The 15,105-nt window shown below is 53.6% G+C and overlaps 2 protein-coding genes across 2 annotated transcripts; both read right to left on the reverse strand.

Annotated features, from left to right (window-relative positions):
* Window positions 1-296: 296 nt before the first annotated feature.
* On the reverse strand, window positions 297-4,032 carry LOC135282292 (centrosome-associated protein CEP250-like). Its single transcript, XM_064391923.1, has 7 exons — window positions 4,007-4,032; window positions 3,469-3,596; window positions 3,124-3,293; window positions 2,208-2,384; window positions 1,458-1,598; window positions 1,044-1,187; window positions 297-581 (listed from the first exon to the last, which is right to left on the reverse strand). The coding sequence occupies exons 1-7, from the start codon at window positions 4,030-4,032 to the stop codon at window positions 297-299; spliced, it is 1,071 nt and encodes a 356-aa protein (XP_064247993.1).
* A 4,257-nt stretch (window positions 4,033-8,289) lies between these two features.
* Window positions 8,290-13,195, reverse strand: LOC135282293 (centrosome-associated protein CEP250-like). Its single transcript, XM_064391924.1, has 8 exons — window positions 13,071-13,195; window positions 12,726-12,895; window positions 11,797-11,973; window positions 11,049-11,189; window positions 10,635-10,778; window positions 9,892-10,172; window positions 8,546-8,705; window positions 8,290-8,382 (listed from the first exon to the last, which is right to left on the reverse strand). The coding sequence occupies exons 1-8, from the start codon at window positions 13,105-13,107 to the stop codon at window positions 8,290-8,292; spliced, it is 1,203 nt and encodes a 400-aa protein (XP_064247994.1). The 5' UTR covers window positions 13,108-13,195.
* Window positions 13,196-15,105: the final 1,910 nt, after the last annotated feature.

The raw sequence follows: 15,105 nt of genomic DNA on the forward strand, positions 1-15,105 counted from the left end.
GCTGAAGGATGCATCCAACTCCTTCCAATGCAGCTCAGGCAGTGTCAACACACCCACCTATATAACACAATACCCCTAGAGGGAAAGGGCTACCCCAAAAGCCTTTGTCTTCAGAAAAACTGTAACGGAACACTTAGAAAAAAATAAAATGAAAGACAACATCCAGACAATGGGACGTGTCTGCATGGAGAGTTCAGAATCTGCCACTTGGGAAATGCAGCCAGAGCCCCTGACAGGTGCAAAGATGGAAAAGAGGGAATCCATTCACCACAGTGCAGAGTCCCACAGGCTTCCATTTACCTGGCTTTTTCCCTCTCTAGGGCATTGACGGAAGCCTGCAATTCTGAATTCTGCTGTGCCACTTCTTCCCACTGGATCCATTTTCTCTCCAAGTAGTCCAGATGTGCTTGCAGCTCCTTCTTCTGATGTTCTGCCTTTTCCAGCAGCTTCTGGACATGCTCAACCTCCGAGAGCTTCTGCCTGGACTCTTGCTGGGCCTCCCTCACATCTTGCTGGGCTCTCTGCACAGTCTTTTCCTGGCACTCTCGGCAGGCTGCCAGCTGAGATGTCAACTCTGCCACCTCCAGTCAAACAGAACAAAGCAGTCAGAGGCCACAGCCACAGCTTGTCACTGTCAGCCACAGCACAGGCTGTGAGCAAAGGTAAAGGACAACTCTGCATTTCTCCCTGTCCTGAGAGCCCCAGATTCACAAAGGATATGGCCAACTTGTTCCAGTCTCTAAGTGGCCCACCACCAAGGGCACCGGAAAAAGCACCTGCCAAACCAAGGCTAGCAAGAAGAGGCCAGCAGGAATCCATGCTGATGGTTGCTGGCCAACAGGGCAGTGGACGAGCCCAGCTGTCCAGAGCAGCAGCTGACATTCAGCAGAGCCCTGAGTGTCCTTCAGAGCAGCTGCCATGGAGCCCCCAGAGCACGAGACAGCCCCAGGGCTCCCCCCTGCAGCCGCTGCTCTGCCGTGGAAAAGCAAGAAGGCCACAGACCCCTCACTGCAGGACTGCAGTGCCACTGCTCCTTCACTCACCTGCTTTTGTAGAGCCTCCCTCTGCTCAAGGAGCAGATTAATTTCCTCTTTGAGGCCTTGCAGCTCTTCCTTGTGCCTCCTCTCTGCTGCCTGGACTTCACTGCGAGCTTCCTGCAGCTCAGCTTCCAGATTTTCCTTGATGTTCTGGCAACAAAATGCAGAGCAACTTCCTGGCATTTGCCCTCAGGCTCAGCTCTTTCCACTTGCTGCCTCTAAATCCCATTCTTTCAGCTGCTTCTTTTGGCTTCTCTACCCAGCTCTGCTTCCCCTGCAACCCTTCCTTCCCGGGGCTGAGCTCTGCAGCCTACCAGGAGCTGTGCTCCCAGGGCCTGGGGCAGCCCTTGGCTCCTCAGTCCCAGGAGCTGCCTTTTGTGCCCTTATCACTGCCCTGCCCTCCGTTGCCTGGCTACTCACACTTAGCTGCCCCTTCTCTTGCTGCTCTTGCACCTCCTGCCTGAGCTGCTGGACCTGCTGGCGGGCTCGGCTGAGCTCTCCCTGAGTTTGGAGCAGTGCCTCTGATAAAGCACTCTTCTCCTTCTGCTCTTCCAGCAGGACCTGCACAGAAGGAAAGAGCAGAGGGCTTCACACTTCTCCTGCAACACCCGTGTGGCAAGGGGCAAAGGCGGATGGGCTCACGTGCCCTCAGAGCACTTGGCTGCTGCTGCCCTGGGCCACTGCCTGCCCTGGGGGAGACACAGCTTCCCAGGAAGTGACTTAACACACAGCCCAGAAGACATCTCTGGGTTACTGTTCAGATATACCCCAGGCAAGTCTTTAAAAAGATTTTGCACTTGTCACTGCTCCTGCTGCGCCCTCCCCGTGCCCACAAAAGAAAAGTCCTCCAAACTTACTTAGGCTAGGAACACCTACCAGCACACACCAAAAGGGGAACAGAAAGAGAACACTGAAGATACCCTGAGGTGCATCTTAAAACAACAGAGCACAAGAGCAGCACAAAAATCTCAGCTGACAGCTGATGTCTCTGCCTGGCTTCCTAAGAGAGGGCTCATTCCTGGTGCCAAAGACAGCCCTGTTCAGCTTGCACCTCCCCTAATTCAATGTAAAAGACACGGAGGCCATGCTCCACACAGCCCCATATCCTGCCATCTCCCACAGCTCCAGCCTTGCAAAAAATCACACCAGTTCTCCTCTCACAATCATTACCTCTCGCTTGGCATTTTCAAATCTCATTAATTCTTCTTGTTGAGCCAGCAAGGTGTCTACTTTCTGTCTCATCTCCAACAGCACCTCCTTGTGCTCCCTCTTTCTCTCTGCCTTCTCTTTTTCCCATTGCTCCAGCATCTCCTGCATCTCTGCACGGTGCCTTTCATGTTCACCTGCCTGAGGAGGAGAGGAAAAATTTGCAAGATGAAGTCCCAGGCAAGCTCCTTGCTGAAAAATGTGAAGCTTCATCTCTCCCACAATCCCCAGCTGGAAAAGACAACAGCGATGGCTTTCTGTACTCCAGAAACCGTGTCCTGTCAGGGGATTCAAAAGGAGGCTCAGCAGGTGCAAGAATCACAGACTTGTGGAATCTCTTCTGTTGGCAAAGACCTTGCCAAGCATTGAGTCCAAGCACTCAGAAAAGGCGGTGTCACCTTCCCCTCCCTGATGCCCCAGCCACAAGGACTGGACGAGCAGGGACAATGGGCCTGTCCATGGCTTCCAGCCCAAAGCCAATCCCTCTGCCCACCATGGAAGCACAGCAAGAAAGGAACTGAGTTCCCACGCCTGCAGCCAGCAGCACTGTTGGCATCTGCTCCACGTTGGCATCTGCTCAGTGGCAGGTGGGACTCAGGGATGATCCTGCCCTGGGCTGCCACGCTCTGGGTGGGCACTGCCCAACCTGCTCTGGAACTGCTCTTACACCCTCACTGAAGCTGTGGCTGCATTTACTGTCCCAGCACCATCCCGGGGGCCTTCACGCACCTCCAAGTCCGAGCTGCTGCCTCTGCTGTCTGGACCAGCAGTGGGAGGCCTCTGCCAGAGAACTGCTGCCCTTTCACACCCTCAGCCTCTGCTTGTGCTACACCAACCCACAGGGCTGGTTTGGTCAATTCAGAAGCATATTGGCCCCTACCAGGTCTTCCAGGAGCTTCTTTATTTCCACTTGCTGAGCTGTTCCCTGAGGCCTGAGGCTTTCGTGATGCTGCTGCTCGGCCTGCAGGAGTTCCTGAGCTGTGTCTTCCTGTTCCTGCTTCCTGAGAGCTCTCTCTGCTTCCAGTTCACCTTGCAGGCATTTCACTTGTCCTGCAAAGACCAACAGCAAGAGTCAGAGTCTTTACTGACTTTACTGACCTCAGGCCCCTTCAGTGCCTCCAGCCCCACCACTCCTAAGATGCTCTGTGGACAGAGGTGGATTTACAAGGTGCCTAGCTTCTCTAGGCATGAGCAGCACCACAAATGAAGCACACGAGGTTTTTACCTTCTATCACCTCTTTGTCCTGTGTGACTGTGAGCACCTGAGCCTCCAGATGGTTCCTGGAGATCTCCAGCTGAGCTATCTGCTGCTGAGCAGCAAGCAGCCAGGATTCCAGGCTCTCCTTTGCTGACCTACAAGTTGCAAATATGGAGAGACATAAGTTGCTTGCTCCAGACAGCCACAGCTGGATATTCTAGGATGACGTGGCTCAAGATCCCCACACCTGAGTATGGAAAATGGGTCACCTGGAAACTGGTCCAGAGAAGGCACATCTGTGCCATTTCAAGAGAGAGCAGGGCCTCTGAGGGACTGCCCAGGCCTCCCTTATGGCCTGGCACAGCACAGACTGCCCAGCCCAACTTGGCCTCCACAGCCAAACCTTCCGTTGCTGTTCCTGACCTATGACACTGGCTAGCTGTGCCCAAACAGGCTGGAGCGACGAGCAAAAGCCCAGCCCCTGCTCACAGCCCTTCTCCCATCAGCAATTCCAAGCTGCTCTGCTGGGGGACACAACAGACTCTTGTCCTGGCTGAATCCTGACTTTTTACTGCTCTTGATATTGGACATGAAGGCACATCATCTTCCAGACACCCGGTATTTAAGAGGCTTCAGAACTACTTTTCAGACACAGTAAAATCTCATGGTCATGGCAGCACTTGCAAAATATCAGAACATCTCTTTGTCTCAATGACAACTTGCTGAATGCAGAGATTGCAGTTTCAACTCCTGCAAGGTCATGGAGTAGATCTGCTGCCTTTATTTTAGTGTTGCTGGCCAAGCAGGCAGTAGCCCAAGGGACTTGTCCTTCCTGACAGAGTGAGAGGGACCATCCAAAGGGACCTTGGCCGGTTTGGCAGCTGGCTGCCCATCAACAATCAGCAAGAATCCCCAGAGGCTGTTGAGAATTCCAAAGAGCTTTCCCTGCTGTTCTCTAACCAGCTCCAGGTCCTGTCCCACACTTCTCAAGAGTGCGCTGGGAAGCAGAAATGGCTCAAGATTTTCAGCAGGAGCCTCTGGCTTCACCCTGAATGGCAGCGTGCTACTCCCAGCGTGCCAAGGGAAGGGCCTGGAATGCTGAAGTTGAAGCTTCAGTTCTGAAGATCAGGATCATGTCAAGCTACTCAGAAAGGAACAAGGGATGCCCAGAATGCCCAGAAGAAGCAGCCAAAGCCAAGAGAAACTTGACGTTTCACTCCGCATCTGCATGGTTTAACTACTGCTCAGTTCAGGGCTGGCTGGAATGCTTTTGACTTCCCACAGGAGTTGCTCAGCAGCACAAAGAGGAGCCCAAGGCTCACAAGAGCTTTGCTGGCTTTAGGTGGCCCAAAAATAACCTTCAAATTGTGGCTTTTTTCTTCTTGAGATTCTTCCATATTCTGTCCACGGCATGTAAAAACATCTGAAAAGGCTCAGCTCCCTGCCTTTACCTGGTCTCTGCCAGCTGCCTGGAAAGGTCTTGTTGGAGCCACTCTGTGGCTGCCAGTCGGCCCTCAAGCTCAGCCTTCTGGCCCAGCAGCTCCTCCTCTCTGCATGCCTGGGCTGCTGCGTGCCCTTGGTCAGAGGATTCCCAGCTAAGGTGCTCCAGAGACCAGCTCGATGGCTCTTCCTCCTGGGAAACCTGCAAGTGGGACAAGGTACAGCTGGAGCCCTTCCTCGGGAGCCCTGTGCAGAGCCAGCCAGCGCCACCTCGCAGGCAGCCAGAGGACAAGGAGCACCTGTGCTCTGGGCTCCAAGTTTCACAGCATCTGCCCTATGCAGCTTGATAGCCTGGGCTGCCAGAAGCCTCTGGCACTGTTACCTTGGAAGTGCTGTGTCAGGCCCTGCTGCCTTGCCTGGGCCCAGACTGCTCCTTCCCAACTAACATCCCTACTCCAGACTCTGTGTTGTCACCCAAAAACACTGCCTCTTCCATAGTTGCAAATACAATTTACTCTGAGCACCAGGAGTGTAACTGATTTTCAGCCATTGATCCAAAACTCAACTCACTTTAGTCCATCATCCAATCACCTGCTCCATTACTTCCCACACCCAATCCAAACCCCCATGGGTTGCCTCCCCTAGCACTGGCACAGGGGAAGCAGCTCCCCATGCCACAGCTTTTGGCCTGGAGCTGATTTGAACAGCAAGCTCCAGAGCTGGATTGGTCATTCCAGGCGTGCCAGGAAACAATCAGGCAGTCAGTGGTCTCTGGCTGGAGCCAGGCTGACAGACAAGGCTGCCTGCTGCAGCCCGGGCTGCTTTACCCAAGCAGGCCTGCAGTGACAGGGACAGAGCCCCACCTCTTCATGGGAAACACCAGTGGAATAATTCAGGGACACTGGACTGGACTGAAAGCCAATGCCTCTGCCTGCCTGGATCTTTCCTTTCAGGATGTCCAAGTGTTTCTTCAGAGCCCCTTTGGCAATTTCACTCTTGTTCAGTGCAGCACTCAGTACTTGAGTGTTGTCCCTTAATTTCTTCAAAGCAGCAGCCCCATGCTCCGACTCCTCTTGCAGGTCTTCCCTCTCCACTGCCAAGTCTTGAGTATTTTCCTTATCATCTGGCATCTCTGGTGCAGGCATTTCATTCTTCTTTTCCAGATATCTCATGTGCTGCTGGTACAATTCCTGTTCATGTTGCCAAAAGAGGGAGAAAAAGGGTCACTCATTCCCTCTCTGAATTTGCTTTTCATACCAGATCTGGACTCCTGCTGCAGGGGCAGGCACAGGCTGCCCTTGTCACTCTCTGCCCCTCGAGATGCTGCAGACCTTTGCTGGGCCCCCTGGTGATGTTGCATCTTTCCCAGCTGGCTCAGCTCGTCCCAGCTTCCTTTCTGCCCTTCCCTGACCTCTTGCAGCTCCACTCCAGTGCTCCTTTGGGGAGGAGCTGCCAGAACTGCAGCCAGGATTTCAAGTCCACACTAAGCAGGATTCAGGCAGTGCCAGGAGGATGTGCTCTCCATCAGGGAGGAAGGGAAGAGCAAACAGCCCCATCCTTTCCTTCCCTGGGGCTGGGCTGACAGGAGTGGTTTTCCACCTCTCCTGTGCAGAGGTTCCATGGCTCCATCCCCGAGAGCCCCACTGCCCTCTCTGGGAGCAGCAATGGCCACATCAGTCTGTCATTCTCTGCTGCCACTCAGGACGAGTTGTGCCCTTGCAGGCACACGTCCTGATGTGGATCAGCACTTGGCTTTCCTCTCTTCTCTCCCCACTGGCTGCTCTCAGATGGCCAAGGCCAAACACCTCTCTATCAACAGCAAACCTGGGACTCTCCCCGCTCTTTCCAGATATTTAGAAATCCAAACATGGGTTTGGACACCAGCAATTCCCCAAACCATGCAATGTCAACAGAGACAGTGAGGACATTGAGAACTAAAGCTTCTTGGGCACAGAAGCCCAGCATGGAGGAAATGTAGCACCCTCAGCATTAACTGCATTTGCCATGACTACCACATCTTTTCCTCCTTATTCAGAAGGATGCAATTAGAAGTTTTAAAAAGGAAAAAGTACTCCTTAGAACTACTAACACAAGGTCCAAACATAGCCAGGAAGGGGCCCTTTGTGGCATCTGCCAATCTCACCAGCACATCCTTCCTTTCCTTCTCCAGGTTTTCCAATTTCTTCTTCAGAGATGCCACCTCCTGACGAAGAGTCACAGCCTCTTCCTGCCTTTCCGTGGCCTCTTTGTCCAGGAGAATTTGGCGAGAGATGTGCATGGCTTCTGCCTGCACCCACTCTGCAGCAGGGAAGGGGAGAGGAGAAGGGGGCAAGCAAAGCAAAGGCAAACTGATGTGCATCCTGCAGAGACAACAGCACTGTCTTCGCTACCTGCCTGTGTTTGCCAGGCTTTAAGCCCACAAAGGCTCCAAAGCTGACAGAAATGAAGGAAACTTCCCCCCAGAGAAAAAAGCAGGAATAAAGGGGCAGGGTTCAGAGGAATAGCGGAGTGATCAATCCAAGACATACAAAGGAGAGGGGATGCCTGTGCAGCCCTGCTCCAGAGAGGCCAATAGCCTGGAGGCTCTGGCAGGGCCTGGAGATTGGGGCAATGGAACTGAGGCATCAGCTACAGCTCCTCAGCACAGACACAGCACCTGAAAGGCACCAGCTGTGCACGGGATCAGCCCCAGCACAGCCAGATGGCACTGCCAGCCACAGCATCTTTCTCAAGAGAAAGCTTTCACTGGCACTTGGATGGATAAATCTCCTGCTGGTTGTTTTTCTCCCTCTCTGCCATTTCAGGGCAGTGCGGTTTTCCTCTGCATGGGATTGAGAGATCCCCAGGGGTGAGACAGCATGGGGCAGTGGGTAGGAGAGGAGAAGCTGTACCTTGCTCACATTGCTCCAGCTGTTTCAGCAGTTCCTGATTGCGAGCCCTGAGATTGTCTCTCTCAGCCCGTGTCTTCCTCAGCTCCAGCTCCATGGCCTTACACTGTGTTGCCATGGCCTCTGCTCTTTCCTCAGAGCTCTGGAGCCTCACACACAGCTCAGACTCCTGCTTCTCTCGAGATTCTTGGCAAGCTGCCTTCTCCCTCACTGCCTCCAGCAGGGCCCAGGCCTGGAAAATGGATGCACAGAGCCTCAGGGACAGGGCTGCGCCTGAGGCCATTGCGTGGCCAGTAGGGTGAACAACAAAGGAGAAATTTCTTCAAGCCAAGAACTGATGGCACAGAAGCAAGGATTGCAATGGAGACAAAACAGGGAAAGGGAGGCAATGGGCATCCTTGGGCTGCAGCTCTGAACTGGCTGTGCTGGAAGTGCCCTGCCCAGCCTGCCACAGCCATGGCTGTGTCCCCACATTGCTCAGTGCCCGGCACAGGCACCAACTCTGTGTGGGACAACACTGCTAAGAGAGGGACAGAGAAGCTCCAGAGGAGTCTGCTGCTGCTTCTCCTGCCAGATCTCCTGATGGGACCCAGGAGAGGATGGGGGAGATCTTCTGCAGCAGACACCAGATTCAGCCTTGGCCTCAGGGTGCAGCAGCAGCCCTGGGCAGAACAGGGCAGCTGTGGATGCTGCTGGGAGGGGAAAGGGGTTGGGGCCTCCAAGGCAGAGGTGCTGCTGTGTGTCTGTGGAGAAGTGGATGCCAGTGCGCAGCTTACCCGGGTGTTGAGCGCCATCAATTCTCTTCTATGCTCAGAATAGAGCTGCTCTGTCTCCTGAAGAGCAGATTGACACTGAGATACGGAATTTTTCAGCACCAAGTTCTGTTCTTCCAGTCTTCTGAGGCACAGGTTCTTTTCCTCCAGAGTCAGAATCAGCCTAGAAGGGAAGCAAGCAACTCATTACTATATGATATCACATTTTAGAACCTCTTAGGACTTGCAGCACCTCAGAGAAAAACTGCTCTCTCTGATGAGGTTTGTCTAAAAGTCTTGGCTGTTTGTTTCCCCTGCACTCCCAGCCCAGCATGTGCCTACTCTACTTTTGCCCCAGAAAGAACAGGCAGTTCCTGCCTACATGCCCTACCTTCCTATTGAGATGGGAATGTGAATACAAACCTAACAAAGTCTTGCAATGAAGACATTAGGGGAGAGCAACAATTTTCTTCTCACTAACCAGGCTCCAAGGCAGGGAGCTTTGGTCAGCATGGAAGAGACATTTCCTTCCCCCATCTTACACATCCACGTAGGAGGAGCAGCACCCTACAGCCAGGGGATCTCTGGCAAGTTCCCTAAGATTTACCAGCACCCATCCTGCTTTCAGCTGGAGAAAGAAAAGCCAAAGTGGCAACAGAGGCTTGGAGCACAACCTGATGGAAGATGCAGAAGGTTCCAGGCAAGTAGGAGCAGCCTGCCTTTCTTTTGTCTTCTTCTTGGAAGAAGAATCCTGTGGCACTGAAGCCAGGCAGGACTTGATCAGCTGGAGGAGCCCCCCATACCTTGCTCCTGTTTCTTGCATTCTTTGCACAGTCAGAAATGCCTGGGACTGTGCAGGGTGGCAGGGACCCTGCTTGACTCCCTCCAGGCACCGGGGCACATTTGATGAGGAATGATGCAGCAGAGACATTCTTGTTTCTGGGCTGCCTCCGAGGGCAGTCTGGCCTAGATCAGCAATCAGGGCCTTAAGATGGTTCTGCCCAGAAACAGCATCAGATGCCAGGCTGATCCAGATCCCAAAGGCTTCAAGTTACAGGACCCAAGGTTGAGCTGATGAATGCATCCAATTCTTTCCAATGCAGCTCGGGCAGTGTCAACACACCCACCTATATAACACAATACCCCTAGAGGGAAAGGGCTACCGCAAAAGCCTTTGTCTTCAGAAAAACTGTAACGGAACGCTTAGAAAAAAATAAAATGAAAGACAACAACCGGGCAATGGGACGTGTCTGCACGGAGAGTTCAGAATCTGCCACTTGGGAAATGCTGCCAGAGCCCCTGACAGGTGCAAAGATGGAAAAGAGGGAATCCATTCACTACAATCCAGAGTCCCACAGGCTTCCATTTACCTGGCTTTTTCCCTCTCTAGGGCATTGACGGAAGTCTGCAATTCTGAATTCTGCTGTGCCACTTCTTCCCATCGACTCCTTTCCCTCTCCAAGTCCTGCAGATGTGCTTGCAGCTCCTTCTTCTGATGTTCTGCCTCCTCCAGCAGCTTCTGGACATGCTCAACCTCCGAGAGCTTCTGCCTGGACTCTTCCTGGGCCTCCCTCACATCTTGCTGGGCTCTCTGCACAGTCTTTTCCTGGCACTCTCGGCAGGCTGCCAGCTGCGATGTCAACTCTGCCACCTCCAGTCAAACAGAACAAAGCAGTCAGAGGCCACGGCCACAGCTTGTCACTGTCAGCCACAGCACAGGCTGTGAGCAAAGGTAAAGGACAACTCTGCATTTCTCCCTGCCCTGAGAGCCCCAGATTCACAAAGGATATGGCCAACTTGTTCCAGTCTCTAAGTGGCCCACCACCAAGGGCACCGGAAAAAGCACCTGCCAAACCAAGGCTAGCAAGAAGAGGCCAGCAGGAATCCATGCTGATGGTTGCTGGCCAACAGGGCAGTGGACGAGCCCAGCTGTCCAGAGCAGCAGCTGACATTCAGCAGAGCCCTGAGTGTCCTTCAGAGCAGCTGCCATGGAGCCCCCAGAGCACGAGACAGCCCCAGGGCTCCCCCCTGCAGCCGCTGCTCCGCAGTGGAAAAGCAAGAAGGCCACAGACCCCTCACTGCATGACTGCAGTGCCACTGCTCCTTCACTCACCTGCTTTTGTAGAGCCTCCCTCTGCTCAAGGAGCAGATTAATTTCCTCTTTGAGGCCTTGCAGCTCTTCCTTGTGCCTCCTCTCTGCTGCCTGGACTTCACTGCGAGCTTCCTGCAGCTCAGCTTCCAGATTTGCCTTGATGGTCTGGCAACAAAATGCAGAGCAACTTCCTGGGATTTGCCCTCAGGCTCAGCTCTTTCCACTTGCTGCCTCAAAATCCCATTCTTTCTGCTGCTTCTTTTGGCTTCTCTACCCAGCTCTGCTTCCCCTGCAACCCTTCCTTCCCGGGGCTGAGCTCTGCAGCCTACCAGGAGCTGTGCTCCCAGGGCCTGGGGCAGCCCTTGGCTCCTCAGTCCCAGGAGCTGCCTTTTGTGCCCTTATCACTGCCCTGCCCTCCGTTGCCTGGCTACTCACACTTAGCTGCCCCTTCTCTTGCTGCTCTTGCACCTCCTGCCTGAGCTGCTGGACCTGCTGGCGGGCTCGGCTGAGCTCTCCCTGAGTTTGGAGCAGTGCCTCTGATAAAGCACTCTTCTCCTTCTGCTCTTCCAGCAGGACCTGCACAGAAGGAAAGAGCAGAGGGCTTCACACTTCTCCTGCAACACCCGTGTGGCAAGGGGCAAAGGCGGATGGGCTCACGTGCCCTCAGAGCACTTGGCTGCTGCTGCCCTGGGCCACTGCCTGCCCTGGGGGAGACACAGCTTCCCAGGAAGTGACTTAACACACAGCCCAGAAGACATCTCTGGGTTACTGTTCAGATATACCCCAGGCAAGTCTTTAAAAAGATTTTGCTCTTGTCACTGCTCCTGCTGCGCCCACCCCGTGCCCACAAAAGAAAAGTCCTCCAAACTCACTTAGGCTAGGAACACCTACCAGCACACACCAAAAGGGGAGCAGAAAGAGAACACTGAAGATACCCTGAGGTGCATCTTAAAACAACAGAGCACAAGAGCAGCACAAAAATCTCAGCTGACAGCTGATGTCTGCCTGGCTTCCTAAGAGAGGGCTCATTCCTGGTGCCAAAGACAGCCCTGTTCAGCTTGCACCTCCCCTAATTCAATGTAAAAGACACGGAGGCCATGCTCCACACAGCCCCATATCCTGCCATCTCCCACAGCTCCCGCCTTGCAAAAAATCACACCAGTTCTCTTCTCACAATCATTACCTCTCGCTTGGCATTTTCAAATCTCATTAATTCTTCTTGTTGAGCCAGCAAGGTAGCTACTTTCTGTCTCATCTCCAACAGCACCTCCTTGTGCTCCCTCTTTCTCTCTGCCTTCTCTTTTTCCCATTGCTCCAGCATCTCCTGCATCTCTGCACGGTGCCTTTCACGTTCACCTGCCTGAGGAGGAGAGGAAAAATTTGCAAGATGAAGTCCCAGGCAAGCTCCTTGCTGAAAAATGTGAAGCTTCATCTCTCCCACAATCCCCAGCTGGAAAAGACAACAGCGATGGCTTTCTGTACTCCAGAAACCGTGTCCTGTCAGGGGATTCAAAAGGAGGCTCAGCAGGTGCAAGAATCACAGACTTGTGGAATCTCTTCTGTTGGCAAACACCTTGCCAAGCACTGAGTCCAAGCATTGAGTCCAAGCACTCAGAAAAGGCGGTGTCACCTTCCCCTCCCTGATGCCCCAGCCACAAGGACTGGACGAGCAGGGACAATGGGCCTGTCCATGGCTTCCAGCCCAAAGCCAATCCCTCTGCCCACCATGGAAGCACAGCAAGAAAGGAACTGAGTTCCCACGCCTGCAGCCAGCAGCACTGTTGGCATCTGCTCCACGTTGGCATCTGCTCAGTGGCAGGTGGGACTCGGGGATGATCCTGCCCTGGGCTGCCACGCTTTGGGTGGGCACTGCCCAACCTGCTCTGGAACTGCTCTTACACCCTCACTGAAGCTGTGGCTGCATTTACTGTCCCAGCACCATCCCGGGGGCCTTCACGCACCTCCAAGTCCAAGCTGCTGCCTCTGCTGTCTGGACCAGCAGTGGGAGGCCTCTGCCAGAGAACTGCTGCCCTTTCACACCCTCAGCCTCTGCTTGTGCTACACCAACCCACAGGGCTGGCTTGGTCAATTCAGAAGAAAATTGGCCCCTACCAGGTCTTCCAGGAGCTTCTTTATTTCCACTTGCTGAGCTGTTCCCTGAGGCCTGAGGCTTTTGTGATGCTGCTGCTGTGCCTGCAGGAGTTCTTGAGCTGTGTCTTCCTGTTCCTGCTTCCTGAGAGCTCTCTCTGCTTCCAGCTCACCTTGCAGGCATTTCACTTGTCCTGCAAAGACCAACAGCAAGAGTCAGAGTCTTTACTGACTTTACTGACCTCAGGCCCCTTCAGTGCCTCCAGCCCCACCACTCCTAAGATGCTCTGTGGACAGAGGTGGATTTACAAGGTGCTTAGCTTCTCTAGGCATGAGCAGCACCACAAATGAAGCACACGAGGTTCTCACCTTCTATCACCACTTTGTCCTGTGTGACTGTGAGCATATGAGCCTCCAGATGGTTCCTGGAGATCTCCAGCTGAGCTATCTGCTGCTGAGCAGCAAGCAGCCTGGATTCCAGGCTCTCCTTTGCTGATCTGCAAGTTGCAAATATGGAGAGACATGAGTTGCTTGCTCCAGACAGCCACAGCTGGATATTCCAGGATGACGTGGCTCAAGATCCCCACACCTGAGTATGGAAAATGGGTCACCTGGAAACTGGTCCAGAGAAGGCACATCTGTGCCATTTCAAGAGAGAGCAGGGCCTCTGAGGGACTGCCCAGGCCTCCCTTATGGCCTGGCACAGCACAGACTGTCCAGCCCAACTTGGCCTCCACAGCCAAACCTTCCGTTGCTGTTCCTGACCTATGACACTGGCTAGCTGTGCCCAAACAGGCTGAAGTGACGAGCAAAAGCCCAGCCCCTGCTCACAGCCCTTCTCCCATCAGCAATTCCAAGCTGCTCTGCTGGGGGACACAACAGAATCTTGTCCTGGCTGAATCCTGACTCTTTAATGCTCTTGATAATGGACATGAAGGCACATCATCTTCCAGACACCCGGTATTTAAGAGGCTTCAGAACTACTTTTCAGACACAGTAAAATCTCATGGTCATGGCAGCACTTGCAAAATATCAGAACATCTCTTTGTCTCAATGACAACTTGCTGAATGCAGAGATTGCAGTTTCAACTCCTGCAAGGTCATGGAGTAGATCTGCTGCCTTTATTTTAGTGTTGCTGGCCAAGCAGGCAGTAGCCCAAGGGACTTGTCCTTCCTGACAGAGTGAGAGGGACCATCCAAAGGGACCTTGGCCGGTTTGGCAGCTGGCTGCCCATCAACAATCAGCAAGAATCCCCAGAGGCTGTTGAGAATTCCAAAGAGCTTTCCCTGCTGTTCTCTAACCAGCTCCAGGTCCTGTCCCACACTTCTCAAGAGTGCGCTGGGAAGCAGAAATGGCTCAAGATTTTCAGCAGGAGCCTCTGGCTTCACCCTGAATGGCAGCGTGCTACTCCCAGCGTGCCAAGGGAAGGGCCTGGAATGCTGAAGTTGAAGCTTCAGTTCTGAAGATCAGGATCATGTCAAGCTACTCAGAAAGGAACAAGGGATGCCCAGAATGCCCAGAAGAAGCAGCCAAAGCCAAGAGAAACTTGACGTTTCACTCCGCATCTGCATGGTTTAACTACTGCTCAGTTCAGGGCTGGCTGGAATGCTTTTGACTTCCCACAGGAGTTGCTCAGCAGCACAAAGAGGAGCCCAAGGCTCACAAGAGCTTTGCTGGCTTTAGGTGGCCCAAAAATAACCTTCAAATTGTGGCTTTTTTCTTCTTGAGATTCTTCCATATTCTGTCCACGGCATGTAAAAACATCTGAAAAGGCTCAGCTCCCTGCCTTTACCTGGTCTCTGCCAGCTGCCTGGAAAGGTCTTGTTGGAGCCACTCTGTGGCTGCCAGTCGGCCCTCAAGCTCAGCCTTCTGGCCCAGCAGCTCCTCCTCTCTGCATGCCTGGGCTGCTGCGTGCCCTTGGTCAGAGGATTCCCAGCTAAGGTGCTCCAGAGACCAGCTCGATGGCTCTTCCTCCTGGGAAACCTGCAAGTGGGACAAGGTACAGCTGGAGCCCTTCCTCGGGAGCCCTGTGCAGAGCCAGCCAGCGCCACCTCGCAGGCAGCCAGAGGACAAGGAGCACCTGTGCTCTGGGCTCCAAGTTTCACAGCATCTGCCCTATGCAGCTCTGATAGCCTGGGCTGCCAGAAGCCTCTGGCACTGTTACCTTGGAAGTGCTGTGTCAGGCCCTGCTGCCTTGCCTGGGCCCAGACTGCTCCTTCCCAACAAACATCCCTACTCCAGACTCTGTGTTGTCACCCAAAAACACTGCCTCTTCCATAGTTGCAAATACAATTTACTCTGAGCACCAGGAGTGTAACTGATTTTCAGCCATTGATCCAAAACTCAACTCACTTTAGTCCATCATCCAATCACCTGCTCCATTACTTCCCACACCCAATCCAA

This window comes from Passer domesticus, chromosome 16 (assembly GCF_036417665.1).
Source record: "Passer domesticus isolate bPasDom1 chromosome 16, bPasDom1.hap1, whole genome shotgun sequence".
Classification (NCBI taxonomy): Eukaryota; Metazoa; Chordata; class Aves; order Passeriformes; family Passeridae; genus Passer; species Passer domesticus.